This window comes from Podarcis filfolensis (genome assembly GCF_964270895.1).
Source record: "Podarcis filfolensis genome assembly, chromosome: 14".
NCBI classification, from domain to species: Eukaryota; Metazoa; Chordata; class Lepidosauria; order Squamata; family Lacertidae; genus Podarcis; species Podarcis filfolensis.
This window is the reverse complement of record NC_139616.1, coordinates 33,569,788-33,583,612: the sequence shown is the minus strand read 5'-3', so window position 1 is coordinate 33,583,612 and position 13,825 is coordinate 33,569,788. Positions and strand designations below refer to the sequence as shown.

General features: G+C 42.4%; 1 protein-coding gene across 2 annotated transcripts in view; it reads left to right on the top strand.

The window, feature by feature from the left end:
- The first annotated feature begins 202 nt into the window (after positions 1-202).
- SEC14L5 (SEC14 like lipid binding 5) overlaps positions 203-13,825 on the top strand; it is a 38,454-nt gene continuing 24,831 nt past the window's right edge. Inside the window, exons 1-3 of one of the 2 annotated variants that reach the window (XM_083584629.1) lie at positions 224-509; positions 9,926-10,060; positions 11,073-11,148. In XM_083584629.1, coding sequence (XP_083440755.1) covers positions 11,086-11,148 — 63 coding nt within the window. In that variant the 5' untranslated portion in view covers positions 224-509; positions 9,926-10,060; positions 11,073-11,085. Of the gene's footprint in view, positions 510-9,925; positions 10,061-11,072; positions 11,149-13,825 lie in introns of both variants that reach the window. The other variant, XM_083584630.1, reaches the window with a different exon arrangement.

Sequence of the window (13,825 nt, the reverse complement as noted above, 5' to 3'; positions counted from 1 at the left end):
CACGCAGCGCTACGGCTGCTCGATCTAATTCTAACCTACCACCTTCCCCTGGACAGAGAAGGGGCGGGCTTTCTCGGAAGATTGGCAGCCGGTGGGCGGAGTCCGCCAAGCCGCCTTCGCTCCTTGTTCTTCTCCTCTCGTAGGTGGGCGTGGCCCGGCCGCGCGCAGTGGGCGTGGCGCTGAGCCGCGGCGGCGAAGGGGAGTCAGTTGTTCAAGAAATCGCAGGGGCGCGGGAGCCCGCAGCGCGTGCGAGCTTGGCGGGCTCTTGATTGGCTGAGGCGCGCCGGCCGGCCTTTTCGCCGCCTTACCCCCTCCCCTTCACCCTCTCCCCCCCTCGATCCTCTCCCGGCTTCTCCTTCATTTGAGGGGAACCGTCGCGCTGAGGTAAACTGCACCTTCCTACCCTTCTGGGCAGGACCAGGAGGATGGCGGCGGCGGCGCGGGCAGAAGCGCTGGGTCTGGGTCTGCTTGCGGGCTTTTCTTTCGGCTTCTCCTTGGTGTGAATGATGGTGAGTATCCTCTGAGAGGGGGGTGGGAACCGGGAGGCCGGGTCTCTTTCCTTTTCCTCCCATGGCTCTGGTTGAGGGTGCTGCCACCCCCCCTTTTAAAAAAACAACAACAACCAAGCCTTGTGTGCTGCCGACCCCTCCCATTTTGACAGGCCTAGGGTGCTCCCCACCACCACCTTAACAAGCTGAGGGCGCTGCCCCCCGATTTTGACAGGGCCACCTCTACCCCCCCCCCTTAGCGACACCTCCTTCCCCCTCGCTTTTAGGGCGGAAGAGGGGGGTTGAAATATTCGAAATATGCAAGAAATAATCCCGAATAGAAATACAATCCCAACTACAGAAGACGGGCATTTTCTCTTATCTCAACTCACCCCCCCCCCCCATTATCCCTTCACCCCAGCCACCAATGGGGCCCAATACATTTTGAGAGCACATTTAAAGCCCGTTTACACACACACACACACACACACACACAGTGTGACAAAAACTATAGTTTGCCGGGAATTGTAGCCACAACCCCAGAGCCGGCCACGACTGGACCTAATGGTCAGGGGTCCCTTTACCTTTACCAAATGGGGTAAACCCCCCCCCCAGGATTCCTTAAAAGCAGGGGTGTGCTTTAAAATTATGGTGTGTATGCAACCTCAAAAGGCTTCAGAAGGATGAGGAAGAACCATTGGGAGCTTCACTCCACCTTAGCAGTTACTAGTTTGTAAAACTGCAGGTTGCCCCTGTAGCGAATCTTCTATGAGGCTACTAATATATGCAATAAATAATCTCCTCCCTTTCCCAATCAGAGAACCATAGGAAAGTGCAGTGCTTTTTTTCCTAAAAAAATGTTTAGGGGTACTCTCATTTTGACCCAAGAAAATCACCATTTTATAGTTCAAATTGGGAAAAATAAATACAGTAAATGGACAAAAGTACAAAGGTTCACAAAATGTTTAGAGGTATGTGTACCCCTGCGTGTCCCCAGAGAAAAGCACTGGGAAGGTGCCTTATACTCTGTTAAACTATTGGGCCAAGTAGTTCTAGTACTATCTACACTGACTGGCAGCAGTTCTCTGGGGATTTCAGGCAGGGGACATTCCCAGCTCTACCTGCAGATGCTAGCTGTTGAACCAGGGGCTTTCTGCATGCAAAGCAATTGCTTTGCCGCTCAGCTATGGGTGCTCCTGATGAACACAGGAATCTGCCTGATATTGACTCAAGACTCATTGGTCCATCTAGCTCTATATTGTCTACATGGACTGGCAGCAGCTTCCCAAGGTTTCAGGCAGGGCTTTCTTCCAGCCCTTCCTGGAGATGTTGGGGATTGAGCCCCAGGATCTTCTGCATGCAAGGAAGGTGTTCTGCCACTCAGCTGCAATAAGCCCTTCCCCATCTCCCTATGAAAAGAGGTTTTGTGTGTGTTTTGAGGCACCATTCAAAGCTGGCCACCTGTCAGATTCTTAGTGGAACAAGGAATTTGACAGTTGGCTGGCTTTGAATGATGCCTCTTGCACAAATACATGTGCTCTCACCCACCCACAAACCGTCACTCTTCTCTTTCTACTTCTCCTATGGGGTAGGTCTCAGTGGTAGAGCACCTGCTTTGCCTGTAGAAGGTTCCAGGTTGAATCCCCAGCATCTCCAGTTAAATTGTTCAGTGGCAGTTGTGTGGTAATGTTATTAATATTTTTAATAGTTAAAAGAATTTGACAGGTGGCTGGTTTTGAATGGTGTGTCTCTCTCTCACACAAACACACAGGCTCTTCTCAGGGCTAAAAATACTTGTCAATAGCTTGGTGCCCCTAACAATAACAAATAAGCAAGCCTCATCCTTGATGCTGCTCCTTGCAGTACGCACTAAATATATGTTATATAGGCAATTTCTGTTCAATCTCAGTTCTTTCTCTGTGGGTGGGGGGAAGGTATGCAGTGTATATTATTTTCTGCTTGGTAACTACTGAGTTCCTTGAACTTTAGAAACATTAAATGGAGTTGGAAAGGGCTTCTAGATTTGATACTGTCAAGTTTGAACTCTTGCATCTCTTTTTATAGAAGTTAAGCACTTAGCCCTTCTTCCTCTTAATACATGCTCTTCCCAAGCAACTTAACTTCACGGGGTTGCTAGAAAGATGAACTGAACATTTAATAAACACTATTTGAATCCCTAGGTTCCCTTCTCAGTCCCCCTAATTCTTAAACTGGTTGTCTCTTACTGATGCAGAGTAAAAATGTTCTAATAAATAAACATATCTCAAAATTCAGGTATAAAATTGTAAGTTGTTGATTAGAAAGAAACTTAAAACATGGTCTTCTTTCTAGTATATATAGTATACTGGTTCAGGACAGTTAGTTTTGTTGATAGTGAAGCTTTCTGGATTTGATCAAAGGTCCATCTTGCCCTCCATTCTGTTTCCAACAGTGATCACTTGGAAAGTTCTAGAAAGCTTTCAGAGCACAATGGCGGTGGCAGTAATCTACACTGTTGGGAGCATGCACAACTGTTTCATGAAGCATGTCTAAGAGTCTAGTATGGTTATGAAGTTTTGCTCAATAGTCAAATGCACACTTAGTCCTTATGCTATCTGTTGATTACATAATGAGGACATGTATGGGATGTTGGGGAGGGGCAGCACCTCTGGTGGGGCACCAGTTGTGCTCCTACTGGAGTAGTTTGTCCACCTTTGAGCCCTACCCTGCAACAGCAGCCATATCTTGGGAATAGCTTCAACTGACCATCTATACCAGGTGAGGATAGCTGATGGGTCTCAACCCCTTGGTGAGTTAGGGAGTTCTGCATGCGAAGACCGGCTCTGGCAGATTGAGCGGATGAGGCTAATTGTGGGTCCAATGATCAAGAAGACAGTTTCTGCACATGCTGTAGAGGGAAATGAGGAGCAGATGGGGCTTGTTAACCTGGTTAGCCCATCTAGGAGAACCTCCACTGCCTTGTGGGATATCTTTGGGACAAGAAAAGGCTAAGGGGTAAACCATACACAAATCTTGGGTCGAGTCCCTAGGGTGGTTGGGTGATACCTTGTACGTCTCCTTCTGGCAACTCCTGCAGCCAAGCTGGTGCCAAATGTGCTGCTCTATTTACATTTTGACCACATCAGCAAGGCTGAGTGTGGGGTCTTGTTGTTTGGGCAGCTCAAGACCTCCATACACACTGCCCAAGCTTGCACTCCAGGGAGGTCATTTCAATGCTGCTAACACAGTGATTTGACTCCTACTACCACCCGGAGGTGCACTCTATTGTCTCTCGAGACAGACAGATGCTAACAACATAATAGGGACATACATTAATGAGCATTTTACTAGATACAGAAGAGATTCATCATTTTATACACAATGCTGTTGAGTTTACAAGTACTTTAGCCAAAGTAGTGCAACCTTTTGTTTGTATGATAGTTTGCTTTAACAGCTTTTTCCTGTTAATTGGCATAACATTTTTTAAGGTGCAGCAGCTTGCAGCTCCACCTCTAATCTTAGGTATACTTATAACTGTTTGAATAAAAACAATATGAAAGGCACTATTTTGAATGCTAAAAATATATGTAAGCCTTGCTATGTATTTGAGTTAGCAAATAAAGTTTAAGCTTAATGAGCAAGTATTACATATATATATCCATTTTCATTTCTTCCAGATCATATATATTTTTCTGTGTAACACAGAAAGGTCCAAAAAATAGTCATCTTTACCTATGGGCTCACTTACTGTCCTCAGTTCTTTGAATTATAAATGTGCATATACATATGATGGATTCCTTTATGTACCACATCACTGTTGCCTGTGTTTATTTAATCAGAATTGTTATCCCTCTGCAGTAGGCTGCTGATGCCTAACTGAAAAGCAGACTCGACACTCTCATTCACATGTACCTCTTTCATTGTTGTATGTGTTGTAGTGGCAGTAATTTCTCAAAATCTGTGCCTTGTTCAAACACTGCTCCCCAAGTACAGCCTGAATCAGGGGTCAGCAGACTTTTTCAGCAGAGGGCCGGTCCACTGTCCCTCATATTTTTAATATATATTTTTTTAAATAAAAAATGAACGAATTCCTGTACCCCACAAATAACCCAGAGATGCATTTTAAATAAAAGCACATATTCTTCTCATGTAAAAACACCAGGCAGGCCCCACAAATAACCCAGAGATGCATTTTAAATAAAAGGAAACATTCTACTCATGTAAAAACACGCTGATTCCAGGACCGTCCACATGCCGGATTGAGAAGGCGATTGGGCCGGATCTGGTCCCCGGGCCTTAGTTTGCCTACCCATGGCCTAAATCAACATATGAAGCTGCTTTATACCAAGTAAGTCCATTGGTCCATCTAGCTTTATATTGCCTTCAGTGTCTGCCAACAGCTTTCTAGAGTATCCAACAGAGGTTTGCCCCCACCATGTACTGCTGAGACTACAGAAGCTGCCATACAGTCATAGCCAGTTGTGTAATTTACTTCTTCTTCCTGAATCAGTAGGATATTTTACAGGATAAGTTAAGCCTGGAAAGTACATTGAGTTTGTTTCTGACATTATTGCTACGTACCAAGGGAAAAATTACTGTGCAGTTAAATGATGGGTCTGGCATATCAGGTTAAAGATACAGCTAATCCAGGTTAAGGATTCAGCTCTCAAACTTGCTTGCTTTAAATAGCTGCTGCTGCTACAGAGTAAACATACACACTGAAGCAGTCTTCCCATCGAGAAGATTTACTCTTCTCTTTCAAGGAAGACAAACCTTTATACTGGAGTAGAAAACCATTTTTCTATTGGGGGAATATTGATCCACAGAATGATGTCAACAGGGCCCTATTGTCAGCTATTGGCTGTCCATCCATGTTTTCAAAGGCATTCCTCCTTGGGCAGGAGGCTGCCCAGTATTGGACAGCCTCCTGCCTTAGTAGAGCTTTGAAAGTGGATTGGGCTGGCAGACAACAGTGTGACCTGTGTATCCAGTGAACTAGATGAAATTAAGCAACTGGGTTGTAGGGTTTCCACCCCTGCATTATGCAGCATACAGAGAGATAATTTAGAATAGCTTTGCTGCTGGTGGTGCTGCTGCTGCTGCTGCTGGTGATAACAACAGTAATACATTAATTTAGGGAGTTACCTGCTGCATTTGCCTTATGACTATCTATCTCCGCTTGCTGCTGTTGCAACTCACTTTCTGTCTTTAGGTTTCCAGGCTTGTTTCCTCAGGTCAGTAGGTAGAGAGAGAGTCTGCTTACTGGCCTGAGGAGAGAGGTAGTTGCTATAGCATTGCACCATGGGAGTGCAGTGAAGCAATAGGTTAACTATTCTTGTGGGTCCCTGCCTGCTGTCTTGGCTTGCCAAAAGGAGCTGTGATAGGCTGGATCACCCCTAGCCTGGGTATGCTCTGTCTTTGCTATCTGGGAGAGGGGTAGACAGGAGATGAAGCATATTTTTGTGTCATTTTGGAAGTGGGTCTGTGGTTGGTATTCTGGATGTAATATATGTTTGCTTCAGGCAGCACAGCTGGTACTCCAGATTAGTTGACCTATTTCTGCATGTCATACATTTGATTTTATTTCATCTAGCCTTTAAGGTATGTCTGGGGAACCTGGGACCTGGATGCCTCCCTGCCTGGCCCTTGGAACTTTGCCTAGACCAAGCCCCCTTCCTAGGCCACACCCCTTCTGCCCAGCACACAGCTCCCACTGACCCTGCTCAATGCCCTCTGACTGTTTCCCTGGCTGGAAAGTGTTCTGAAACTGTAATTATGTATTTTGCTTGCTTGGATGGGGAACAAAAATATATGTGTGTGTTGGAGTGCATAGAAAACCCAGAGTTTGTGGTGGTTGAAATATACCCTTTTGTACAAGGTTAGAGTCCCATCCATTGCTCTGCCCACTTTTGCTTCTGGTCCCGCCCACCACTGGCATGTGGCCTGGAAAGCTGCCCTTGAGGGAATGCGACCCTCAATCTGAAAAAGGTACGCAAGACTCTGCTGGTGCTGTTTTCTAGTCATAGGAATTCAGTCATTTATGAGAAAAAGTGATGAGAAAACATAAACTTTTTTCAAACGTAACAACTGGATTAGTTCAGAAGTGGATACATAGTTCTGCTGTCTTGGCTGCATTGATTAAGAACTCCTGCTGGGTAGGATCAATGTCATTTGTGTTGAGTAGGCTTAACAACTTTCATGCTGATATAAATGCCAAGGCCTTGTTTCCATGTGAGCTCCCAGTGGTGAGGCCAAATGGGTATATTCAGTAGTGGGATTTCCACTTGCTGCTGCCATGTAGGCAAGACTTCTTAAATAATAATAAAAAGCTTATATAACTATAGGGGCTAGGACTTGAAAAAAGGAGAGTGTGGGTGGGAAAGAATTGCTGTGCTTTTAGATGTGTAAAGATGGAAGAAAACTTAGTCATGAGCCTTAGGGAAGCAGAACTGGAAGTAAAACTTTAAAGATGGTGACAAGTGACTGACAATCTTAAGTGACTTCTTGTCACGAAGTAAATGGCTTATGTGGCAATTACCTGTTCCTCCTTTTTAGTGTTCTTAGGTCACCAACCAATCTCTAGGTATTTTTAAAAGCAATATTCAATGTTTCTGCCTTGTAGACTCAAAATCACAGGGTAACATAATGCCTCTTGTGTATCCAGACATAATTGGTAAGCACAGTCTCTTTTGAACAAGGCTCCAATAGGGAGTTACATACATTATACTTTGAGGGAATACTTTCCGTATTGACTTATTTACTGAGGAATCTCTGCAGAGGATTCTGGGAGTTTGCTGTAAAGCCATGTGAATTATATCACTTCAGAATCAAGGGGGGGGCTCATAAGATTGAATGCTTCTTCAGGCAAAAAACCCCCCAAACATTCTCTGCATATAGGAAGCTAGCATCCTAGGGAGAATGCTTGGTTAGAACCCTTCTCCCAGTCCTTACCACCTAGCTTTAGTGTGCAGGCATTTTTATGAGTAGGAGTACTCTGTAATGGTGAGCCTTCAATCTGCAGTGTGGAATATATATCACAGCTGCAGCTATACTTTCTTATCTGCAGTTTCTGTGAACTGTAGTTTTCATAGCATGGCCTAGGCCCTAGAATCTACCTGCACATTGCATGGGAAGATTGGTAGTAAGCAGGGAAGTACTTCTCAATGACAAGCCCCTCCTAAGCTTACAGGGAACCCCATAATTTCTCAGAATACAGTACCAAAACAAATTCATTAAGGGTGGTTTAGGACTGGCAAAGGAAAATGGTCAATTTAAAGTCGGATGCAGCTAACTGAGGAGATGGCAGGCCAGTAGTTCCATGTCTACTTAAGGAAAAGATGATGACATAGCTGTAAAGTTAAACTTAGGAAGGATGGGCATTTTTGTTCCTTGTTATTGTATTATTAGTTTTTCATTAAATTAATAAAAATATATTCTCACACAGACTTTCACACATACAGTTGTTCAATGAATTGCTTTTCCAATACAACCCTGTTAGCTAAGGGCTGCAAACTCAATTTGCTGTTTTAAGAAGCACATTAGAGAAACAAGACACAGATGGTGATGCAGAGTCTCTGGATTTTTGAATGGGTACTTAAACTTTTAGGGGTTTGGACACATGAAATATGCTTTTGTCTATGAAAGGTTCTTGCCTGTGGAAGGCTATTCCACAGAAATCAGTTTGATTTGACTAACACCAAAAATCAGGTGATTCAAAATGGCATCTTGATTCAAAATGGCACCATGCATTCAAACCACTATGAAGAGTTCCACCATCAGCTCTGGAGCCCTCATGCTGCATTTGGCAACAATATCTTGAGCGACAGTTGAACCTAAGCCAAAAAAATGGGCAAAGTAATTTCAGTCATGTTTCGGTCTACCATATTGATGCCCAAAATGATGCCCAGCATCCAAACCTTGTTGAAGACTGCTGCCCCCAGCTTGTGAACCCTTGTACTAAGTTGGGCAACAATATTTCATGAGGTGGCCAATTTTTTTTCAAACCATGGGCAAAGCCATGCCAAAGTCACCTTTTGGTCCACCAGCTTGATTGAAAATGACATCCAAACATCAACATAGACCCCCACCTGAGGATCCTTCATGCCAGGTTTGGCAATGATATCTCAAGGTGTGACTGGGCCTACGTCAAAAAACAGGCAATGTACTGTCAAACTGATGTTTGGTGCCCAGTGTCCAAACAGCAATGATATTTTCTGCCCCTCTTCGGAACCTCTCATGCTGAGTTTGGTGATGGTATCTCGAGAGGTGGCCAAACGTATGCCAAAAAATAGGTCATGCCAAAGTCATGCTTCAGTTCACTATATTGATTCAAAATGGTGACAATCATCAAGACAGTGATGAACACCTGCCCCCCTTTGGAAATTCTTAGGCTGAGTTTGGGAATGGTATCTCAAGAAGCATCCAAATGTATAGAGAGCAAACAAATGGACATGCAAACAGCTAAATCGTGTTCCAAAATATATAGCAGATTTTAATTCTAAAAAAATTCATGTGCCTTGAATCTTGTAGTCCTCATTAGCAGATGGCATCAGTAGTTCCTGGCTTTTGAAGCTCTTTGTTACAGAGGTAGTTAGGGGTGCTGGGGGAACAATAGCATAAAAAGTCATCTCTCTTGTTCTTGTTGTTGCCTGACCAGGTCTGCAGTTGCCACCGGGAAATAGGATCCCCTTCCCTAGAACAGTGTTACCAAGCACAAGGCCTGAGTAATACATTTCATTCTTATCCAATGGAGGCAGGAGCCTCTTCTTACCTGGGCAGATGGTAAATTGGGGGTTTTGTCCCTAGAAAGCTGAAGGGAAATGTGATCATGCTGTTGTGAACAAAAACAAGGGGATAATTTACTCAGCAAGTTTGCCTCCATTGGTAGGTACTGTATGTGTGTGTATGAGAGAGAGAGAGAGAGAGAGAGAGAGAGAGAAAGGAAAGCAAGCAAGCAAGGAATCTGTGATAATCTGCTTGGTACAATGCAAGCAAAATATTAAAAGATTAGAGTAGAGTTATCTTATGAAATACACTTGTATGAATTTACTTGTTGCATTATCCCAAAGTGCAGTAAAGTGCAAATGCTGGCTTATGCCTATACTTTCCCATCATTTTAGCAGCTACTGGTAGCTGCTTGATAGCCCAGGGCAGGTCAAGGCTTCCTTACAATGCTGAACCTCCTGCAGAATGTAACATGAATTTCTTAGGTGGTAGGTCAGCAAGTGCAAGGCAGACTACAGTTAAATTTATTTTGCAGATAATATTCCTTCACTTTGTTAGCACCTACTCATATGTCCCCTGTACACTCCAAGTACTGGACTTACATCCTTACGTTGTAAGGTACCTTGCACTTTTTGTAGCTTGGGTGTCTGTTATATGATATCAGCAAAGCTTTCTGCAGCTTGACTGTCCTGTTAGCGCTCACCAACACTGGCTTTATGTGCTCTGTCTTTTAGATATTCCTATCGGTGTAGTACCAGTGATAACTCTTATCCAGGACTTCACAATTCGCAGATGGTTGCTTAGTGGACTTGAAGTGTTGAGACGTTCTGAAAATTAATGGACTGATTAAAGCAATTTGCAAACTCCAGGTATTGTTAAGGCCATGAATGGCCATGTTCTCTTTTCCTCTCCTTTATCAGAGAACTTAATTGTACAAGTAGTTCTTAAGAACATTAAATGGCTTTTAGATGGAGAGCTTCCTGAAGGTGGGTGTAGAGAACCTATTTGTTTTTAACTCTTTCATTTCCCACAGTTGACTCAAGCTCTCTTTGATTAGCTCTTTGTTCCCAGTGTTGATTTCACTGCTTGTATGGTGGCTTGCCTTTTCAGTCCTGGAATATTTGTGAGAAAAGTTAAACCTAGAGGCCTTCTGGACTTCTAGCATTCCTGGGCATTTAGTATTAATAATGGAGGCAGCATATCCTACAGTGTTTGCAGAATGGAACTCAATGAGCTTTTTGTTAGAGTGCATTCATTATTTCTCAGGGTTCTTGTAACTGGCATGCGTGTGCGGGCTAAAAGCTGTTGATGGGGGCAGATGGAGGAATTCCAGTGGTTTGGGTAACTGAACTGCAGAGATGGATATTGTCAATCCCACAGGGCTTTTTTGTTCATTTCAAGGTAACCAGCTGGTTTTGAGTCACTTGTCAGAATGGTGTAATTTTCCCAACTGTGTATGGAACATTTTGTAAAATTATGCTAGCTTGCATCTGGATTTTCTCCCCACCCCTTTCTATTAAAAATCAAATGACTTTAGCACAGCTGGGCACAAATTTGAATGTGGTTGGTTTAAACAGCCTTTAAAATCAAAAGCATTAGTCTCAGGGTGGTGATATGATGACATCAAACATAAGATAAAAAGGAAAGGGTTATAATATTATGGGACTCACATACAAACGGCTTCTTTTTCTTGGGCACCCATATTAGAAATCTGGCCCATCTTAGTTGAACCTCTGCTTCTGTTCTGTCTCCTGGCTTTGATCACCAAGGGAAAAATAGCAGTTCTACTGCAGAGTCTAAAGTGCGTATGTTTAGGCTTGCTGTGTGATGTTCAGAGTAGATTTCTTTTTTAAAATAGGCTTCTGTTATCTTTCATTACAGGTGTGAAGTAAAAATGGTGCAAAAATATCAGTCTCCTGTTAGGGTCTACAAATACCCATTTGAGCTGGTCATGGCGGTAAGTGATATTTCTCATTAATTCTCTGGTGTCTTTCATAGCTTTAGAGGCTCAAAAAAATATTCAGAAGCCTCTGATTTGTGTGGTATTCAGAGTTATGATGTGTTGATTTGCAGTATATGAAAGGTTTATATCTGTTCTTTTGGTTAAACTTTCTGTAGGATCAACCTGTAATTGGGTTTCTTGTCATAAGATACCATAATTTCACAACTTCACAAAAAAATATTTCTAACTTCTTTGTCATCCAGTGCTGAATTTATTTGTAGTAATTATCAGAAAGGAATGTAAAAAATTAGATTTGGAAAGTTTAGCAGTCATAAGATTAAAAGGCAGGTACTGTAGGAATAAATGGAATGTTTTCACCATGAATATAGGTAAGAAGTGGTTCTCTCAAGGATTTGTATTGGGACCACTTCTTTTATTTAACGTTTTCATTAATAATTTGGAGATAGGAGTGAGCAGTGAGGTAGTCAAGTTTACTAACGATGTAAACTTGTGGTAAAAGTTACAGTGGTAAAAACAAAAAAGGGACTGCTAGGAGCTCCAAAATAATCTCTCCAAACTGGGTGAATGGGTAGTAAAAAGGCAAATGTGGTTCAGTGCAAGGTGTAAAATGATGTATATTGGGGCAAAAATTGTAACTTCACATTTACATGAAATGGGGTGTGAACTGATGACTAAGCAGGAAATAATTATTGGATAATGGTGAATAGTTTGATGAAAATGTTAATCCAGTGTGTGGTAGCTGTGAAAAAGGCACATCACATTTTAGGGGCCGTTAGGAAAGGGGCTGGAAATAATTTATTATTTATGGTGCAACTGCCCTTGGAATACAGTTCACAGTTCTGGTTGCTGGCCCTCAAAAGATATTGTAGAGCTGGTAAAAGTGTAAAAAGAGCAACCAAAATGATGAAGAGGCTGGAGCAACTCCCAAATGAGCAATAGTTACAGGTTACAAGTCTTAGTTTTTTTTAAAAAAGGTGAATAAGGGCTGGAAAGGAACATAAGTGTATAACATTATATATGATGTGGAGAATATGGATAGAGGTAGCTTTTTCTTCATAATACTAGAACCTGGGGTTAGTCAATGAAACTGAATTTTGGAATTTACAAGAACTATAAAATAAAGTACTTCTCCATACAGTGCATTGTTAAACAATGAAATTTGTTCTGACACAATGTAGTGAGGCCCCCAACTAACAGGGAATTAGACAGATTCATGTCACTATATATCACTATCAATCATGAGGGCTGTATTATACCTCCCCTGTTAGAGACAATACATCTCTGGATACCAGAAGCAGGAGATTACAAGTAGGAAAGTGCTATTGCTGTCATATCCTTCTTGTGAGCTGCCTATAGCCATCTTCTTGGCTACTGTGAGAACAGAATGCTGGACTAGAAGGATGTTTGTCTGATTCAACAGGACTCTTCTTATGTCCTTACAGTACAAATTGGCTTCCACCTTTTGCCTTATTTAGGGGTCCTTTGAAAACTGGGACCTTTGAGATCTTGCTGCCTCTTCCGTATCTGGTGTAGAAATACACTGTGCCAGTGTTGGTGGTGATTTTGAATGCCTCTGAGAGCAGCTCTCATTTTTTAATTAAAATAACCAAGTGACTTCAGGAAACTTAGCAGTTCCTCTCCCCGCCTTCATTTGCACTCAGGTCTGGCATCCCTGGCCTCTCTAAATATTTGCTTTTTGAAAATCCCAGTGTATTGTGCATCTTGCTTCAGATCTTGTTGAAAAACAAAGTTGGAAGGAGAGTCTTAAAAACTGTGGCTAAGTCTATTCTGCTAACGTCATCTATCTTTACCAGATCTATCTGACTCGCACCAGGGGGAAGAGACATATGTTCCTGTATCCCTTGTGAGTTATGGCTAATGGCTTTGGGCATTTAGTACTTTTGTCTGCAGAATTAGTCCATTTAAAGTTCTCTGCAAGCTTCAGTTCAGAGAGAGAGGCAGGCGAGCATATGAACTATTTTCTATTAACATGTGGAGTTGTGGATGACAAAAGCAGTTGTCATTGCACTGAAAGTTTCCAAGTACATTTGGTATCTCAAGTGACAGTTCCCTGACTTCCTTCTGTAGAGTGTTTTGCAGTATTCAACACAAAGGCACTGGTAAACAGAACAAGCACCTACGTGCGCTTCAGCTCCATTAGACACAGATGGTTGATGTCAGGTGGTTGTCAGTAAATTGGCTGTTAATACAGGAGGGTTGCAGCTAGACAAATCTGTTGTAGGTTTGGCAGCATATATCTTCTAAAGACCAAATATTGATGCATTTCTTTTTGTTGCATTTTTTATTTCAGAATTTTTCTCTACTTGACAAAATGTCTTAGGCAATCTTATGTACTGTTGTAACCCCTTGGCTTTATAGAAAGTGAAACTAACATGCTAAATGAATTATGCTCTGGTAAAAACAAAACTGAATCCTGAATGTTTTGAATCCTCAGCTATATCTTAAATCACATGTGTGAACTCAAGAGCTTCTAGAAAAACATGGTGCAGTCTGTCCACGATGCCTAGGTTGCAAAAAGATTGCTACTTACAAGAAAGTGTAACTGCCAAAATGAAATTTGATTACATTATACAGTTAAGCATAAATATGTTGCTTAAATAATTTAACTTAAGGCAACACCTAGCACTAGCTTTTGTTTTTAGTGCTAGGA